General features: G+C 56.9%; 1 protein-coding gene across 6 annotated transcripts in view; it reads left to right on the forward strand.

Moving 5' to 3' along the window:
• The window catches only part of ADGRD1 (adhesion G protein-coupled receptor D1), a 172,153-nt gene that overhangs the window by 145,580 nt on the left and 7,257 nt on the right, over positions 1-19,316 (forward strand). For all 6 annotated transcript variants that reach the window (XM_070275547.1, XM_070275549.1, XM_001494181.6 and 3 more), the window contains 3 exons: positions 5,084-5,150; positions 7,166-7,232; positions 17,690-17,781. In XM_070275547.1, the coding sequence (XP_070131648.1) occupies positions 5,084-5,150; positions 7,166-7,232; positions 17,690-17,781 (226 nt within the window). The remainder of the gene's footprint in view (positions 1-5,083; positions 5,151-7,165; positions 7,233-17,689; positions 17,782-19,316) is intronic.

Here is a 19,316-nt window from a genome sequence, read left to right on the forward strand (position 1 = left end):
TTCCATGGGGAGTGCTTTGGCGTTCTCTGTTCTGATGGCCTGCTTCCCCTATCTGGGGAAATCCCTGGAGTTGGGGGCAGGGGCGGTGGCCCACTCCTCCGGCTTGACACCCCAGCTCTCACGCAGGGGAGGCAGCCTCCAGCCTCAGTTTGCCTTTGGGGGAGCCTCTGCTCCTTGAGTGCCCGGAGGTGAGGGCAGTCCAGGCCCGGACTCCCTGCCAGTCACACCTGGGACAGACCCCGCACACCGTGGCCGCGGTTGGACGGAGGCCGGGAGCTCTGGTCTCTCAGTGGCTCTTACCTGGGAGCTGCAGAGAATGGGAAATGCAGGTGGCCTGCCCAGGAGATGCGCAGCTGTGATTAGGCCCTGCGGGAGGGAGCCGGGTCTTCTGAGCCACACTTGCCTGGACTGGAGCAGGGGCTGGTTCAAGGGTCACAGACTCTGTCTTACCAAGTCTTAGTAGGTTTCCTTGAATAAATTTTTCTTACTTTGCTGTATGCCTTTAGGAAAATTTACTGGGACTTTAAATGGTGGTGGTTTTTCTTTAAGCTGATTTTCCCCAATTATGGTTGTCTCACTGGGGAGTGGGTCTGTGGAGCAATCATGCCATCATTCTGGAAGTCACCTCCTCACTGACTTGGCTTGTTGTTTAACTTCTTTCTTGCCCCTTGGAGGAGTCCCCGCCAGCATAGGAGGCCTGCTTCCCGCAGGAGTCGTGGGCTGTGTGGTGACATCTGGCGCTCTTGCCTTTGCTATATAGCATCAGTCCGACATTAGGGACCTGCCCCTTGTTTCTGGTTTTCTTCACTAGATTTCCTTTCACAGTCCTCCTTGTGTAAGGAGCAGATGCACACATTTGTTTTGTGCTTCGAGCTGGCTGAGGTCGTTCGTTTGGGGAGCGGTGGAGGTAGACTGTGCACCCCTCCTGCTTCCCTGGGGAGAGGAGACTCGGCAGCTGCACCTGCTGTGGCCATGCAGGGAGCCCCCACGGGTCCCCCTGAGCCGTGTGCGCCGGCTCGCTGTTGGTGATGGGCTTTTCCACTCCGAGGCCTCTGCCCGCCCTGGGCCCTCAGAAGGCAAGTGCTCTCCACTCTGCCCTGGAGAGCGAGATTCAAGGGGGACCTGCTCCTTGAACCCTTCCATGACTCCCCCCGAGAGGAAGGCTGCTCTGCTTGTCACTTCCGACTTCACTGACAGTAAGGATTGCCAGGACGATGTGTGTCCAACTGCCAGTCACTTGTTTCTCTATAGATACAGGCACATGGGTTAGAGATGTGTGCGTGCACACACGCTAACACACACACCATAAGGCACAGCAAAGACGCTTGCAATGAATTAAACATGTTTGTGGCATTTGTCTGAACAGTGAGAGGAACCGGTGAGTGGCCTTGTCACTGTCGGCCTAAGATGGGGGGTGTGTGTCATAATCCAGTCCAATCCAGCCCTGAAGGATGTCTTATCTTGTCTGCACAGTGTGGAGATAAAAACTGAATTATTTGCCAGTATTTTAAAATTGAGAGATTTTACATAAGCTTACAGAGTTCTTTTGAAAAATGAGGAGATCTGGGAACCCTGAGTTTATCTTCTTACTTGACAGCATTGGCTGGGACTGTGTGGTGTCTGACACCAGCAGAGTCCCTGTAGATCTGAGCCTGCAGCGCCTGCCGTGGGCTCTGCAGACAGAGCGCTGGGCCGCCTTCCCGCAGGCCTGCCACGTCTGTCTCAGTCAGCTTTCTCTTAATTGATTTCATCAGGGCTGCTGAGCCGCATCCTTCCTTCCGACTGGGTTAGCGCTGGCTTTGGGCCTGAGTAAAGACAGTCTGCAGGCAGCTGGGCTCTCAGCCTTGAGCTGCTAATCAGGAGGGGCTGGAGGCTGCCCCAGGGCGCAGTGAGGTCACGCTGCATGGACAGCCCCTCAGAGGGAGGGTGCTCCTGGAGACTGGCACCCTTGTCTTACTCCGACACTGGAACAGAACCAGTTTTTGAAACCTGGGAACTGTTCTGAAGCGAGTCGGGGGTTGCAGGTATCAGATCAACAGCATACCTTGAGGTCTGGCTGGATGTCAGGCTCTAGGCTAGGACTCGCGGGTGAGTGGAACTTAACCTCTGTCCGTGTGGGAGCCACGAGGGGACAGAAGTGAGGAACGTTTGAGGGTCATGCGGCGGGGCAGCGGATACAAAGCTCTGGTCACAAACTCAGAAGTGAAAGACGCGTAACTCGCTTTATTTTCCTCTATTACAATTTAATTTCTTTCGTGAGCTCCCACTCATCTGGGGGTGAAAACTTACCCACAGTTAATTCCGGACCCCTCCGTTCTCTGAAGGTGCAGTTGTGTTCCAGGGGGCTGACGCGGCGTGAGCTTGGGCGGCATGTCTGTCCGGGCAGGCTAGGTTAGGCGATGCTGTGATAAATGTTCATTTCCTGTTTGCACCGTCTGTCCACGGGGGCCGGTGGTGCTGGGAGGGGCTCTGCTCGTGGCCATGGCTCAGGAGCCCGGGGTCATGGAGAAGTCACCGCCTGGCGCCATCGCTGGTTGCTGCAGATAAGAGGACACGAGAGGACCTCGCACTAGAAATTAAATGCTCAGCCAATGGACGTGTGTGTCGCTTCCATTCACAACTCATGGCCCAGATGAGCCTTACAGCCCAGCAGCCCAGGTGCCGGAGGGCAGCCTCCCCTGCGCCCAGAGCGAGGCACCTGGAACTGTGTGGCAGGCAGTACCGGTGACGTCACAGGAGGGTGGCCCTTTGTCTCTGGGGTCGTCGTCTCTCTGCCCTGCTCTGTGGAGACGCCTGCCCCCCCATCAGGGTCATTTTGTCCATCCTCTCAAGTCTTTGTCTGTCCTGGTTAGTGTTTCCTGGCACGCGCTCCTCACAATCGACCTTACATCCTCCTCGCTGGGTCTTAGAAGCAGAAGCTGTGCAAGCACCGGTTGGTCCCTCTGGAAGCCCACTGCATGCCACAGAGAGCACCCCTTAACTCCCTAAGTGTCCATGTGACAGGACTGGAGGGACCCCCATTGTCTGCAGGAGCCTGTGACGTGTCTGATGGGTTACTGGGACCTAAGTTTCAGGTGACAGGAAGAGTGGACGGGTCTGCGTTGGTTTCTGATGGTGGAGAGTATTGTACCTATCAGCCTCCTACACCGACCTCCTCACCAGTCACACACGGCCGCAGCTGTGTGAGCCCCACAGCAGCCTGATAAGGAGGGTGCCGTCATCTCATCTCCATAGTGAGAATGTGGCCACACAGAGGTCCAGCTGGTCCCCTGAGGCTGCACAGCGGGTCCCCAGTGGCCCTGGGAATAGAACCAGGTGTCTGTTGGCTCCAAAGCCCAGGCTTTCCCCTCTCGCTTCTTTCTCCAGCCTGCTCCCACGCTCCTCATTCAACCTGGGAGCTTTTTCTTCTTAAGAACACACAGCCTCACCCAGTCCCTGTGGCTCCTGCAGCTTGTTTCAGAGAAAGCAGAGAGTGGGCGCCCTCTGCTCAGGCACGCCCTCCGGTCACACCTCGTGGCCTGGCCTCTGCTGGTCACAGGTGAGGACACAGAGGAGAAATGGCACAGGAGCTTCTGGTGCTGCTTTGGGGTCGTACGAGAAACCTGTCAGTTGTGAGTACAGAAAAAGAATCTTCGACTCCTCCGTTTAACTTTCAGCAGCAAAGAGATGCCAGCCGTTGACTCGGGTCTTCATCACGACCAGGGTCAGGGCAAGGGGGGCGCAAGCATCGGCTCAAAGCGAAGGCCTCCACCACCGAGTAGGAAAACTCATCCTGGGGGCCCCCTAGGCCTTGCCGTACCTTCCAAAAGGGGCCCCTGTGTGGCCTGTGGTGGCCATCCTGTGGACCCGGTGCTCCTGGCAAGGGACGATAGCCCCACGGTGTCAGCGCCTCCTGCCCGCTGCGGCGTGGGCTTCCTCAGTCGGGACTGGGGCCTCTGGTGGTGACTGACAGTGTCTGGGGCTTGATGTCCCCAAGGCCCTTACATCTCAGGTCCCCTGGGATCTCCCCACCCCACATGAGCCAGGCAGTGAGGATTCTCCATGCCGTCTGAGGAAACCAAGGCCCCCAGTGAGTGGGCAGCAGGGCCTGAACCGGATCCCAGTGCATCCTCGTCTTGCGTGGCTCTGGGCCCGTCCAGGCAGGAGCGCGCAGCCGGAGGCATCCAGACACCAGAGCAAAGCTTCACCCTCTGTTAGGTTGTGCTCGCATACAGAAAGCTCAAATGTGGTCAAGGGGCCACCGTGACAGGCATGTCACCCCATCTGTCTGCCTCTCCCCAGGGGCCACCTGGTCTCCTTTGTGAGCCAGGCAGCTTTTTTGTCCAGATGTTCTGTGAGGCATTTAAACTATGTTGACATCAGAACAAAGTTTTTCAGAGATGAGACCGCTCTCCAGGAAACGCCTTTTCCAGGAGATTATTTACAACTGACCTCAGAAGGGCGGGCCTGGAGCTGACTGCGCTAGAGGTCGTGGGAGAGCTGCCACGTTGAGGCGGCTAGTCCTGGAGCCAGGACAAGCTGCCCTCTCCTCCTCTGAGCAGAGGTCTCCCGGGGACCCTGCACACTCAGCCACGGAGGGCGGCACAAAGAGCTGCGTGTTCAATGTATTGTCCCCCTTCCCACCCGCCCTTCCAGTCTAGGGATACGCAAAACGCAGTGTCCCTGGCAGGAGCCATTTCTCTGAAGCCCTCCTCCAGGAGGTTCGGTGGGTGGAATCAGGGTGGGTCCTTGGCTGTGTCTGCTCCTCGCCCCCACCCTTCACTGCAGGGGGAGCAGAGGGAGAGGCTGCGGGCCCAGGGCGCTGCATCAGACACAGGCCCTGAGGATGCCCCGCTTTCCCAGCCACCACAAGTGGGTTGCTTTCAAATTTAGAATCAGATTTATAACAGACCTGTCTTAACATTCATGTGAGTGTGAGTTATCTCTGTGTTTACACTGTACGTTCTTGGAGGACACAGGCTGCTCTGTGTCCAGCACGTAGCACACAGTTCTTTGTACATATCGGGTACAAATCGAAGAAGTGACTGATGAATAAAAGGTGGCAGGGGCAAACTGACGGATCCTGTGCTCTCACTTTCCACAGGTTCCCCTCTCCTGATCTGTGTCATTTCAGTATCGTCGGCCACGGACAGTTACGGAATGAGTAACAAGTAAGTGACAGGGACGCATCCCTCGTGTGGCAGGACTCCCATGGGACATGAGTGCATGAGGGGTCTCCCAGGTTCTCCTGGGGAGGGGGCTGCAGGAGGCTGGCAGTAAGAACGGCCATGCTGTTGGAGGCCTCATGCCCCCATTTTGAAACCGCAGCTGAAGGGCCCATGGCTGAATCAGGAAGGGGTTGGGATGGGGCTGTGGGGGCAGGTCCGACGTTCAAGTTCCAGAAACGTGATTCCTCCCCTTACAAGACAAAAGGTTTTACCGCAAATGTTTTTAGGATGTTCCTCCCTCTCCTCAGCCAAGCTGAGGACCCACAGAGTGAAAACACGAAAGGAAGCGTCACCGAGAGAGCTTAAGAAGAGAAGTTAAGCATTCTCATCACTTCAGGATGAGATAATGTTCTGGCTGAGTTGCTAAATGGGGAGGAATGTAGCCTTTTCGACTTTAGTGCGACAATTCACTGAAAATGAAGCGTTTGAAGAGAGCGTTGTCTGAGTGCATAGTGAAACAAGGAGGATCCAGCAGCAGTCGTTCCGGCTCCTTCCTTCCAGTGGGGATGTTTGTGGAAGCTGAGGCACTAATTAAAGCAGCGGCTCCTTCTCAGACAGTCTTGGGGCGTCTGTTCCGCTTCATCCCGACTGGAGCGTGCAGACGGGCCCCCTGGCACGTGTCCAGCAGGGTTGGTGTCTGGTGGCAGCCCCTCTCCACCCATGGCCTGGCAGCAGGTGGCCCAGCAAGGGCTCAGGAGGCGGTGGAGTCTCTGGAGAGGACAGGACATCAGGAGACCCTCGTGGACTGAAAGTCTGCCTGACAGTGTCAGAACGCGAGCGCTTTCTGTTTGCAGAACCGTCTGCTGTCGCAGGAGCCCGGGCGTGAGGCGACCTTTGCAGAGGCGCCACTCACACTTGCCACGTGTGCATTTAAGCACTGCGTCTCCAAGGGAGGGGCGCTGTCTTCCCTCCCTGCTCTGGGTGCGCAGGTGGGACCTGTTTCAGGGCATCCAGTGTCTCCTGGTCCAGGAGGTCTCGGGGCAGGAATGGGGGCAGGAGGGTGGACACCTGGTGAGTGGCCTCCGGTCACCTGACCTCTTAGGTCCTCAGTTTCCTCATCTGCAGGGTGGGTGTCATGAGAGCGCCTGCCTCAGGGGGCGCTGTGAGATTGTGGGGTGCTGGGGTCCCTCGGAGTCATCCGGGTTGTGTGTCAGGACTGCCCCACACTCCTGGCCACATCCCGGCCAACGTGCCCAGGCCCCTGGGGCTGTCCCAGATCCAGGGAGATGATCTCCAGGGCTCCGTGGAGATGGGCCAGTCTCCCGAGATCACGTCCTGAGCTGGTGGAGCTGCATTCCTCTTACGGCGCCCTCAGGACCAGGCTCTCAGCAGTTCTGATGCTCCGGAGAGAAAGGAAATAGGAGAGGAGCGGGTTTTCTTGCCTGAGTTCTTGGAGTCACATCTTGGAAGCCACGTGGAATTTCGCATCCTCAAGCTGGACCCCGCTTCCTAGATGAGGCTTCTCGGGAAGTCAGAGCGACTGGAACCTTTTCTTTTGCTTGTGGGGCGAGGCTGGGAGGTGTGATGGACCCACAGCTGAGGAGCAGATGAATGGTGTCACATGGTGACTCATTGATCCGCTAATCCGTGACAGAAGCCACCAGTTAGTATTTGAAATGCTCTGGAAGAAAGCCAGCCCCTGGCAAAGCTCTATTTATTTATTTTTCATAATAAAATTAAAACCTGCCTAGGATTTTGCCTAACTTCTCCAGAGGTGGTGAATTTTTACACTAACTGGGGCCTGTGAAGCCTTCTTTTCCCTGAGCTGGTCTGCAAACCTCGAAAATCCCTTCCGAGAATGAGAGACATGAGACCATCATGGATAGAAACAAGCATAAATGCTGGGAGTAACGATGTTATTATGACTGGGCCCCGGGTTGACTCCATAGCTGATAAAGACGCTGGGCGCCAGGCGGGAGGAAGGAGGTGTTGACGTAACCATTCTGCTTCCCCCCCAGTTGCTGGCTGTTGCTCGAGAGTGGCGCCATCTGGGCCTTCGTGGCCCCTGCCCTGTTCGTCATTGTGGTACGTTTCCTGCCTGCGTGGGCACCGAGTGGGCCGGGAGGAGGGGGAGAGGGAGCCGGAGCCGGGCGGTGTGGACAGGGCTCGGGCCCGTGGGATCCTGTCCGAGCTGGTGTGGCGTCCGTCCTGCCACCGCCCCTCTCGGGGCGTCTACCGGCCTCATTCCCGAACGATCCTCGGGAGGACGGGGCGTGCTTTCAGGTTGGATGCAGACCTGCTGACGGCCCGAAGCGCAGGTGCAGACGCACAAGGGGCTGCGCACGTAGCTGCTCTTTTCCCTGATTTTCTCCTGCCGGCTCTGTCTCGGTGGTCGAGGAGCTCCAGGATTCGGGAGTGTGCCTGAAAGCTCCTGGGAACCACACCTGACAGTCAGACTTCCTGTGGTTACAAGGGGCAGACAGCTCGACTCAAGGAGCTGGAACTCTTTGGGATTACTAGGCTGGTCGTAGGAGCACTTGGGTGCTGCTGGGTCCAGGCTCAGCTGACAAGGCCGTCTGCCCGGGTTCGGGGCTCTGCCCCTAGCGTTTCCTACGGCGGCTGCATCCTCAGGCAGGTGGCCCCTGTGCTGCTGAAAAATTAGGACCACACAAATGCTAACAGCTGTCCTGGGAGAAGCTCCTCTGTCGTCATTACTACTGTTCCACCCACATTCCCCACAGAAGTCCTGGGACTGACTGTCCTCATTCGCGATGGGCCTGGCTTGGAACTCTGCCCATCAGGGACCCCTCTGAGGCAGAGCAGCGGAATGCTCTGATTGGCCAGACCTCCCTGAGGGCAGAAGAGTGAATGTCCTGATTGGCCAGAGGAGCGGAATGCTCTGATTGACGTGAGGAGTGGAATGCTCTAATTGGCCAGGCTTGGGTCACAGCTCTAACTCTGGGCTAGAGTGGGCAGTCACCACCCCCCCACCCCCAACCCCGTGGACTCAGAGAACGGGGAAGCTCCGGGAGAAAATCAGGATGCTGTTACCGGAGGAGGGGACGCACTTGGCAGGAGGATGCGGGGTGTCTCTTTGAGGTCAGGGATGGCAGGTCATGCCCTTTCGTGGGATCAGTCCCGAGTCTGTCCCCAGCCGTTCCCGGTGCATCCTGTCATCTGGATCTGGGCTCAGGTTCCACCCCAAGTGCTTAGGAAAGGCAGACAGTGCTGAGTCCTGGAGACGCTGAGCGTTACTGAGATCACACTGACCAGGGCATTTTTGGCCAATTCCCTGTTGTTATTCGAAGGAAATTTCTAGAGTGTCCTTACTCTTGGTTTCCCATGAAGTTATTTAGCTTTACAACAAAGCCTCAAATTTATAGAGCATCTTTTTTTTAAGATGTGGAGGTATTCTTACATTAAGTATGTCTCTTACTTCCCCCTAAAATAGCTACTTGAAGAGATGAAGCTTTCTATTTTATAGAGAGGCAGTCAAGGTACAGAGGTCAGGGAGAATGACAAAATCCTGGTCTGTCATGGCAGCTGTGTTGGTTTAGTTGTGTTCATCCTCCACCTATCCCTCCCGCCTCCTCCTCCTCCTTCTCTGTTGTCTCTCCTCCCCCTCGCTCACAGGTGATAACAAACAAGCTTGAACTCCCTTACCTAGAAAAGGCTCAGTCCTGGGAAGTACAGGGGAGTCAGGCATAGCTGGTTCCAGGTGCTCAGTGATGTCAGCAGACGTCTCCTGCTTACCCCATGGCCCCATTGACTCCATGCTGGCTTTATCTCAGGCCCCATCTCCCAAGGGGGGACACAGTGGAGCTAGTGCCCCCACATGTCCTCCAGCTCTATAGTCCCAGGTGGAGAGGGAGGCACTGTTCCTGGTCAGCTTCTAATTAGTCACTGTGGGTCACGTGTCTGTCCCATCACCAAGGATGAGGTGGAGGTGGATGACTGGCAGACCTGCATCACGTGACTGCCCATCGTGAGGCTTGTTAGGCCAGCCCCTTGAATCCCAGGGCTGGGGGCAGGGTAAGGGGTCTGGAGAATCCCTGGGTGGGGAGGCTGTGAGAGAAGGGGGTACCAGCACCCTCACACCCTGGTCAGTACTTGGGTGCTGAGCCTGGCCTGGGGCCTGGTCAGGGGCGGGGCATTTCTGTGCCACCCCATCCAGCCATCCCTCCCCACAGGTGTGAGGTGACACCAGGGAGGGATGGTCCACGGAAGGACCCCCTCACATCCCTCCTGCCCACCCTGTGTGAATCTGCAGAACATGCTCTCCACGGGCCTGGGTGGGACCCCAGCATGAGCTCTCCACACCCTGCCGGGACAGCAGGACACACTGTGCACGTAGCCGTGGGCAGGGACTCCAGGTGTCACTGTCTCTGAGCTGCTGCCTTTGAAGGGTGTTGGGTGTTGAGTCCTCCCTCAGGCAGGGGACTTGTTCCTTAGTGTCCTCATTCATTGCCTGCCCCATTGAGTGTCCCAGCCTGCCGTGACAGCATCGTGAACTGTCCTTCTAAGTCTGATGACAAGTCGCACTTTCCATGTCACCAGTGATGGCAGTCAGCACGGACTTGCTGGGAGGGTCCGTGGTGGGCGTTGACATCCAGCCCCGCTCCTCCATCCACAGGGATAGCTCATGCTTAGCATGCAGCCAGCCCTTCCTTCTTACTCCCTGCTCCTGCCCCCAGTGGCTAATTTGAAAGCTCGTCTAACTTTCTTCCAAATTCAATGGCGCCGATCAAGGCCGTGGGCCCTGGTGGTTGATCAAAATGAGTCCCAGGGAAGATGCTGAAAGACTTGCTTCCTCCGTCTTAATTAACACTCTACTCAGCCCCTCCTCGTGCCACACAGAGGTGCTGCAGCGCTCCTTGGTAAAGGGTTTCCAGAGGACAGAACGTGAGGGGACATGTCGTGGTGTCGTCGTTGTCTGTCTGGGATGGGAGGGGGGGCGGGTGCCAGCCCCGCACATGATCCCCGTCATCCAGCTGCATCGACTTGACTCCTCTCTACGCCCATCTCCTGCCGGTGACAGGTGCTCTGGGGCGTCCACAGGGACAAGCACACGGTGGCCCTCTGAGCCTCCCGGGTCCTCCGTGGCCCAGCCCGGGCTGCTTCAAGACAGGGGGCGTTGGAGGCTGGTGCTGCTCCAAGCTCTGTGGGGCTCTGTGGCCACCAGGCTCTCTGCAGGGTCCCTGTGGCGGGGGGAGGGTGGACGACAGGGAGAAGGCTGTGTGGATGCCGTCCCCCTCCTGCCCTTGCTGTGCCCGGGGAGTGGGAGGGGCTGGTCTGGATGGACAGGGACCAGGCTCCTTGCACCCTGGCCTCGGGAGGTTTGGCCCTGGAGGCACCAGCAGGAGACCAGAGGGCAGGAGGAGGCGATGCCAGGTGCTCACCCCGGCTCCTCGTGTGGCTGTGGTGCAGGAGCTGCTCCGTCCTCACAGGCCCCAGAGCTCCCATCCCCGACGCTGCTGCCCTCTGCCCTCAGCTCCTCCTGTCTCATGGGAGCCCACGTCCCAGGCACCTTGAGAGCCCTGTGCAGCTCTCTGGTTTCTGGCTCCCATGTGGCACCTGGATGTTTTCTTTCTTCGTCCACCATGGTCAGAATCATATTGCTGTCACCGCTGCACTTGGAGGGGCACTGTGATCTGCACCTCCGTCCCCTCCACTCCCAGCAGCCCCTCCGAGCCTCCCTGTCCACAAGGGGCAGCAGGTGCTGCTGGGGCAGGTGTCCCCGGCCAGCAGTCTCTGGTCCTCCGAGGGTGCCTGTCCCTAAGACCCTGCCCTCCAGGCCCTGCCTGCCCTCTCCTGAGCAGAGCGGCCTAGGAACCAAGGTGCTGGAGGTGCATCCCAGCTGCTGCCTTCCTAGAATCTCCTGGGTCCAGGATGGCCTTTCCCGGAAAGGGACAAGAGTGGGCTTGGGGGCACATCCTGAGTAGGACAGGTGAAGGGGGTATGGAGTCAGGGGGGTCACGTGGGAAGACATTCCTGAGCCCTCTCGCGGCTGATCTTTGACTCCCATGGCCTGGCTGCAGCCTTTGGAGGCTGAGCCACCATCTGGGCATGGACCATGGACAGGACAGCTCCCTCGGGAGAGAGGAGCTTCAGATGAGTTGGAAGGGGCCAAGAACGAAGCGGTGGTCGGGGGTCATGCAGGTCCAGGGCGATCGCACACTTGTTTTGTAGGGAATCTCCTTCCAGGAGGGGCAGTGAGGTCAGGAGTGGGACAGGAAGGTGGCCCTGGAGCCACCATCCTTGGCGTTGACAGAGAGCCCTGAGTGCAGGCAGCGTGCTTCAGCTCATCGCTTTCAGCTGCGGGAGATATGCCTCATGGTGGCGTGTCACTGAGCTTTCAAATGTAGACTGTCCCCTGTCCCCAGGGCTGTGTGAGGCTCGTGTGCAATCACTTTACCCCCCGGCCTTTTACGGGATCACAGAGGCTTCAGTAAGAGACCCGCGGGCTCCCCCTTCCCGTCTCTGGGGTCTGGGAGGACAGTTCGCCTGGTCAACCCAAATGCAGAAGCAGGCTCAGCACAGACTGCGGGCCCATCAGTAATTAAACTCTCCTGGTCAGAGCACGGACATTGGGAGGGGCTTGAAGGGAGAGTTGATGACAGGGTGACCCAAGGGAGTGCCTGAATTTGTAGGCACCATGTCCCCGTCCTCTCTCTGTACTGACTGAACTTCCAGATCCGAGGGCCCGGGCAGGATGGGCCCGTCCTGGACGTTTCCGGGTGAGCTGAGTTTTCCGTCTGGCTTTGGTCGGTGACAGCTGGGGACCTGGAGGCTGCCCTGCCTGGACCCTTCTCTACCACCCACCACAGGGTGGAGGGCTCAGCAGCAGGACCCCAGCATCCCCATGTCCTCCAGGCTTCATTCCTGAGGGGGCACCACATCCAGCCCCACCCCCAGCCCCGCTCCTCGAGATTAGCCATCAGCCCTCGAGGACAGCAGTTCTGGAGCTTGTCACTTGATGGAATGACCAGGGAGCTTGGGGGCACATCCTGCCCGAGTCCCACCTCTGGACGTTTTGGTTTATTGGACCTGGGCTCCGTCCAGGGCCTCTCAGAGCTCTGAGGTGACTGCAGCGTGGAGCTGGCTTGAGGTCCTCGGTGCTCTCAGGGGGCGTTGAGAACACAGGGGTGGTGGGGAGGGAGGTGTGAGCTGAAGGGTTCAGTGGTTTCACAGTCAAGTGCAGGGACAGCTAACTGTGGCCCGACGTGGCCCACCGCCCACTTTTGTGCATCGAGTGTCATTGGTGCATGGCCACAGCCATTTATTGTGTGTCAGCTGTGGTGGCTTTCGTCTACGGCAGCCGAGTTGAATCGTTGCAGTACAGACTATATGCCCACAAAGCCAAAGATATTTATGGCTTAGCCCTTGACAGAGAAAAGCATGGGGCGCAGGGCCAGGGAACTCAGCAGTGGGGTCCTACTGGCCCCATGCCTCTCTGACCTTGTCAGGCCTCACTCTGGCCTGGTCGGGCAGGGGGCCTTGGGCCTTTTATCTCCTCTGGGAACCCATGGTTCTGCCATCAAGTCATGCCCCTGTCCTCCCAGAGGACCTCTGCCCAGTTTGCAGCTGGAGAAAGCAAGTTTCAGAGTAACAAGCACGGCCTGACACGTTTGTGTAAAGTGTCGAGAGCTCAGTACGGTCTCGTACATGGGAAAGAAATGCCTAGACAGTGCCGGCGGAATGGTGGTTCCCCAGAGAGGGCTGGGCCTGGCGCGTATCTGCTTCAGCAGGGTGCGGCTTTGAGAACGCCCAGTGTCGCTTGCAAATTTTACAGTAAGATGCATTAGAAAGGTGCATGTTTGTGTTGGGACGTGTGGTTTCTGTGTATCCTGGTGAGGTTTGTCCTGCAGGTGCAGGAATCTGGGGACAGTGAAGGGTCACTGTGGGGCCTGTGGGGCCCAGTGCTGGGGAGAAGAGGGTCGATCCAAGCCCTTTCCAGTCATACCCACCCTGTCACCTCACCACCAAATGCACCCCCGCCGACTGTCCCCTCACAAATGGTTCTCTCCGATTGTGAGGGGAAGAGGACGCCATTCTCCAGGTGACTCCAGGTGGGCTAAATGCAGACACGCTATGGGACCAGCGGATGGTACAGAAGCCACAGAGTCTGGATCCCCAAGAGTGGGGACCCTGTGGGTGGCAGTGTCACCTTAGCCTGAGCCCCCCAAAGGGACTTGTTCTATGATGGCCCCACTGGGGAGAGGGCCTCCAGGTTGGGGAAGAGAAAGAGTCTCTAAGAGATTTAAATCCTTCTCTCACTGCGGCTGTGTCGATATAGATACAGGTACATGGACACAGGTACGTAGATACAGACCCAGAGTCACAGACAGAGGCACAGATGCAGTTACAGTTACAGACACCGCTCCATAGATACAGAGAGATGCAGACACAGAGAGGACACAGGTATGTAGACACAGGCCCAGAGTCACAGACACAGATACAGACACTGCTCCATCGATACAGAGAGATACAGGGAGGACACAGATGTAGAGATGGCCGCAGAGGCACACTACAGTGTCACTGCACACATACGTGTGTGTGCATGTGTAACCCTCTCACTGTAAAATAGTGGTGTAGTCACAGTGAGTTTTCACAAACAAACACCTGTATGGCCCTGACCAGGTCAAGAAATGGCCAAACCCCGGAAGCCCCGTACAGTCACTCCCCCTCCTGCCAGAGGTCGCCGTGATCTTCAGTGTGTATCCCCCCTGTTTTTTGCAGAAATTTGGCCCCTGAGACATCCCTGTGACAAGTGTCCTAAGTAGCTTCTCGGCTGTTCTGAGCGGAGGTGTCTGGGTGGTGAAGTACCTGGTGTCCATGTGACATGTGCCTTGGCCAGGGCCTTGCCCAGGCTGCAGCCAGACATAAAAGAGGACAAGGGGCCAGAGTGAGGGGCAGGCCTGCTTCTGTTTTGTATTTTCAGGAGATGCTGCATGTGTTTCACTCGTGGCTGCTGTCTCCCCACTAATTGCCCACTGCTGCGGGGTCGGAGGTCAGCTGCACCTCCACCCATCATGCCGCAGCAAACGCCATTGTCCTACTGGGGTGGAGGGAGTATGAGCACCAGATGCCACCAGACAGGCCCAGGCTGAAGGGGAGCGAGGGAGAAGTAAGTAATCCCAGCAAAATCCCTGGAGAAATGGGAATGATGATGAATCGTAACAGCCAGTAATGTGAGGAGCTTAACCGTATTGAGACACTTCCTTCTGGGTTCTAAGTACAGAGGCTAGGAGAACCAAGGATCTGAAATCAAATCAATCACTCGTAGCGTTTTTGTGTCTGTGAAGCACTTTGCAGTAATTCCGTCTTCCATTCGGTGGCCCTGTCATGGACGTCTGTGGACAGCAGTCTGTGTGCCTCTCAGCTTCCCCGCTGAGCGGGCTGATGTGGAAAAGCACTTTTCAGCCTCCCAGCAGCGAAGGGGGGTGGTTATGAAGAGTCCCCTGGGCTGACCCGGGCTGTTGGCCATGATGAGTCCCCGGGCTCACGCGGGCTGTTGGTCATGATGGGTCCTCTGGGCTCATGCAGGGTGTTCCTTGAGTCTCCTGGGCTCACATGGGCTGTTTGAGCTCCTCCCCTGAGGCTCCCTGGGTCCCTCTCCCAGGTGGCAGGCTCCATGGTCTCTGCGTCTCCTTCCCTGGACCACTAGAACACTGCACGGTTATGTCTCTTTTCTTCCTGACCCCAAGGACACTGCTGAGACATTCACAGGAAAAGGGAATTACGTTATTTCCCTTTTAATTGATAATTCTTGTAAACTGAAATTTAGTTAATTAATTTAATTTTTGAATTTTAACACACGTGGTTAAACATTTGAAAGAAACACTTAAGAATATACATGAAGGGGCTGGCCCCGTGGCCGAGTGGTTAAGTTTGCACTTGTGCGCTCGGCTGCGGTGGCCCAGGGTTTCGCTGGTTCAGATCCTGAGCGCAGACATGGCACCACTCATCAGCCCACGTTGAGGTGCCGTCCCATATGCCACAACCAGAAGGACCTGCAACTAAGATATACAACTGTGTACCAGGGGGGATTTGTGGAGATAAGGCAGAAAAAAAAAATGGCCACAGTTGCACAGTTGTTAGCCCAGGTGCCAATCTTTAAAAAAAAAAAAAACGAATATATATGAAGAGTCTCTTCCCACATCTCTCTCTCAATTCCATGATTTCCCCCGAAACAGGCAACCCCTGGTGCTTGTTTCTTGTGTGTCCTGGGGCTTTATGCAGATACAGGGAACTATAGGCGTATATTCACCCCATGCCTTTTCCACTCAGCCTACATGGCACCTCTAGCTTTGTCAGCACCTGAGACCTGCCTGGGTCCATGCTACATCCATGGAGTGGGGGCCACTGTAGCCCCCAGACCACTGCCTGTCGGTGGATTTTCAGGTGGTTTCCAATCTCTTGTTGCAAACAAGGCCTCAGCTTTTGCCAGCACATAAATTCCCAGAGTGGAGGAGGTGGGACTGGCAGCATGGCAGACAGAGGGCCTCAGGAAAGCTTCTCCCCACTGCAGGGGACCGCGGGAAGAATCCTGCAGTCCTGTGGGTGAGAAACACAGCATCTCAGAACTTGAGAAGTGACCCAAAGGTATAAAAACTGAAAGCATTTATTCAAGAAAAACTAGTGAATCTCCGTAAGGGTGGCAGGGTCAGTGGCACTCTGCTGGGCTTCTCCCTGCCCCCGCCCCTGGCTCTGGGACGCGGATGCGCCGCTGGAGGCAGGAACGGCTCCAGGCGAGTGTGCGATGCCAGCCTGACTTCAGGGAAGTCGCTCTTCCCAGACTTCCATGACCTCGACTGTCTGGGGTTGACATTCCACCCCTGAAGCAGTAACTGCACTTACATTTCCCTCCTGTCACTGTCCAGATTGAATGGAATGTCACTGCATTCTAAGACCGATAACCCATCATCTGCACTGGCCCGGCTCTCTCTTGATCTGATCGGGTTCTCGTGGCTGTCACCCAGTTTGTCAGTGAGCTGGGGGGAGGGGGGAGTCACTTGTGTGACTGAACATTCATGCTGTTGCCTTTTTCCATCTTCCTGACCTTGGGAGACGTCCATTGTTGCCCTGAGTTTACAGGTGAGAGAATGAGGGCAAGTAAGGCGGGTCTGCCTGCCAGGAGCTGTGCTGCCAGGTGATCAGTTAAGACAAGAGGCTGACCTGGAAGCAGCAGTCGAGCCTGTATCCCCTTATTACAACAGCATAAGGCTCACAGGACGAGGTCCCGCCTCCCCCAGGGCTCCATCCCAGGACCGGCCCTGGACAGATGGCTCCTGCTGACTTCCCAGGGAGAGAAGGAGGGAGAAGGGCTGAGTGTGGAGAGCTCTGAGCACTGAGGTGGAGGCCCCGGGTCAGTGGTGTCGGCAGAGCGGCTTTGGGAAGGCCTCAGCCTGGGGTCCCCATAAGGAGGCCTCGGAAGGCAGGTGCCTAGGCTGGGAATGCAGCTGTGTGCGTGGCATGTCCAGCCCGATGGGAGTGCTGGGAGGGTCCTGGGTCCCTGCCTGTAGTCTCTTCAGAGCCTGCGGTGATCTCTGGTGTGGGGAGGCCTCAGGTAAAGCCTGTGTCATTGCCTGGAGTCGAGCCTGAAAGTCCACACATAGGATTTGGGCCTGGAGCTGGACTCCTCACCAACTCTCTAAATGACCTCAGAGTTTCTCAAAAATGAGGGAAGAGGGGGGCCAGTCCAGTGGTGTAGTGATTACGTTTGCGAGCTCCACTTCCGCTGCCTGGGGTTTGCAGGCTCAGATCCTGGGCATGGACCTACACACCACTCATCAAGTCACACTGTGGCGGCATCCCACATAGAAGAAATAGAGGAAGATTGGCAACAGATGTCAGCTCAGGGCCAGTCTTCCTCACCAAAGGAAAAAAAACCAAGGGAAATGTCACTGGCCACAGCATAGCCTCTGAATCCAGCTGTGGACCCTGTAGCAGAAGGAAACCAACTGGGGGACCTTGTCAGGTTCCTGTTCAGGACCCTGGAGAGCTGCTCACAGTGGGGGACAGGTTGTGCTGGAGCCTCTGCCAGAGACCCCTCGTGCCCCTGCCCAGCCCCACAGACCCCAAGGGAAGCCTTCCAATAGGTTCCTAGCAAGGAGGGAGGGTTGGACAGAGGATGAAGAACCCTCTGCGGTGGCCTCCACGGATCGCACAGCCATCGGCCTGGGGTGAGGGTGGGAAGTGAGAGCCTGGACGTGTGCCAGGGCTTCCGATAGGATTTCTTATCCTGTCATTGATCACTTTGCACGGTGGATATTGCTCTTTCTCGTCAAATGAGGAAACTGAGGTTCAGAGACTGAAGTGAGTTACCAGGGTCACACACAGTGAGAAAAAGCTGAGATGAGGTCTGACCCATGGGCTTTCTTTGATGTGCTGGGGACCAGACCCCATAGCTCTGTGTGAGCTCCTGGGGGGCAGTCTTGTGGGTGGCATGTGGGGAGTGGGTGGCTGCCAGGTGGACTCAGACTTCCTGGAAGTGCAGCTCCAGGCCTCTCATCTTCCCTCCATTGTTTCTCCTCGTGCAGGTCAACGTTGTCATCCTTGTCGCGGTGACCAGGGTCATTTCACAGATCAGCGCCGACAACTACAAGGTCCATGGAGATCCCAGCGCCTTCAAGTAAGGTGGCACAGGGGCTGTGAGCAGGGCCCCTGCCCACAGAGGGCTGCTCAGGGAGCAGGAGGGGCTGTCATCATGTACCCCACCTCTTTTGGTGTCCCAACCATCTCCCAGGGGGAGCCCTGGGCTCGCATCCTCACTTGGCTCTGTATTCACTCCCTATGACCAGGACCTGTCCTTTCTCAGCCTCAACGCCCTTGATTGTGTAAGAGGGGGTTTAATAGATGTCATCTGGGGACTGCTGACCCCCAGGGTGGGAGGCAACATGAAGCAGAGTGAAGAGGAAGATTCTAGAGCCCGACTGCCCTGCCGGGGTCAGTCCTGCCTCGGCCCCTGCCATCTGCTAGGGCCTTGCAGGTTATTTAACCCCTCAATTCCTTGTTTTCCTCATCTGTGATGTGGGGCTGAGAGCAGGACTGGCCCACAGGGCTGTCATTGGAGAACATCCCGGTGGCTCTGGGGCTGGTCCATCCACAGGAGGAGCAGGTGTTTCTGGGCAGGGACTCCTCCCACACAGCGGCTGTCCTCTGGGGTTTCCTGACCCCATATCAGTTAGGGCTCTGCTGAGCGCAAGGGACAGGAAACCCAACACAAACTGGCTAAAGCAAAGGGGGACTTACTGACACGGGTCCCTGAAAAGTTCAGACCCTATTTGACAATAAAATCACCAGGACCCAATTCCTCTTTGCATCTCTCAGCTCCGCATCCTCTGTGTCGGCTTCAAGCTGATGCTGTCTCCTGGTGACACGGGGACGAACCTCTACCCAACGTGTTCAGACAGAGGTCCTGAGTCCAGGGCTGAGACACAGGCTGGGCCACCCTGAACCAGTCACAGAGGAATGGAAGTCACCAGTTAACCTGGACCTGAGTCACACGGTCCACTCTGCCTGTGGGGTGCAGTCAGCACCCCCAAACCACAGGGCCAGGAAGTGAGTGGGAGCCAGCTCCTCACAGGGAATTTCGCTCGGTTATGTAAAACAGGCCATGGACTCTGGGGAGTGGGGATTCTGTAAGTTACTTTAGTTACACTATATCATTTCTGATCTGAAAGGGAAAACAGTAAATATGCCAGCAGCTGATCGATAAGACAGTTATTCTGTAATGAATTCCAAACACTGTAAATTAAACTGACAAGAGGTTCCGGCCCTCCTGGGCTCTTTGGGGCTCTGGAAACCGTGGAGGGCTGTGCCCTGGGGGAGAAGAGATGCTCAGGGTCAGGGATCACTTCCTTTCCTCTTCCATCAGTGGGAACAGGCAGTGCTGTCCTGTGAGGCTGGCCCGTCTCCGTCATCCCTCCCTCCACCCTCAGCTCCCCAAGGCCCCCCTGGGCTCAGGGCCGCCAGTCTGTCTCCAGCCCTTCTCTACTCCCCTGCAGCCTGGCACCAGCGAGACCACTGCTCTCTGGTCCCCAAACATCCGGGTGCTCACCCCACCCCTGTGCTCTCCTCATTCCTCAGCCCCCAGGAAGCAGCCTTCCTCCACCACCTTGTCTCTCATCTTCTGAGGGAAAGGCTGACAGGGGGGAGGTAGGGACC

This window comes from Equus caballus, chromosome 8, assembly GCF_041296265.1.
Source record: "Equus caballus isolate H_3958 breed thoroughbred chromosome 8, TB-T2T, whole genome shotgun sequence".
Lineage (NCBI taxonomy): Eukaryota > Metazoa > Chordata > Mammalia > Perissodactyla > Equidae > Equus > Equus caballus.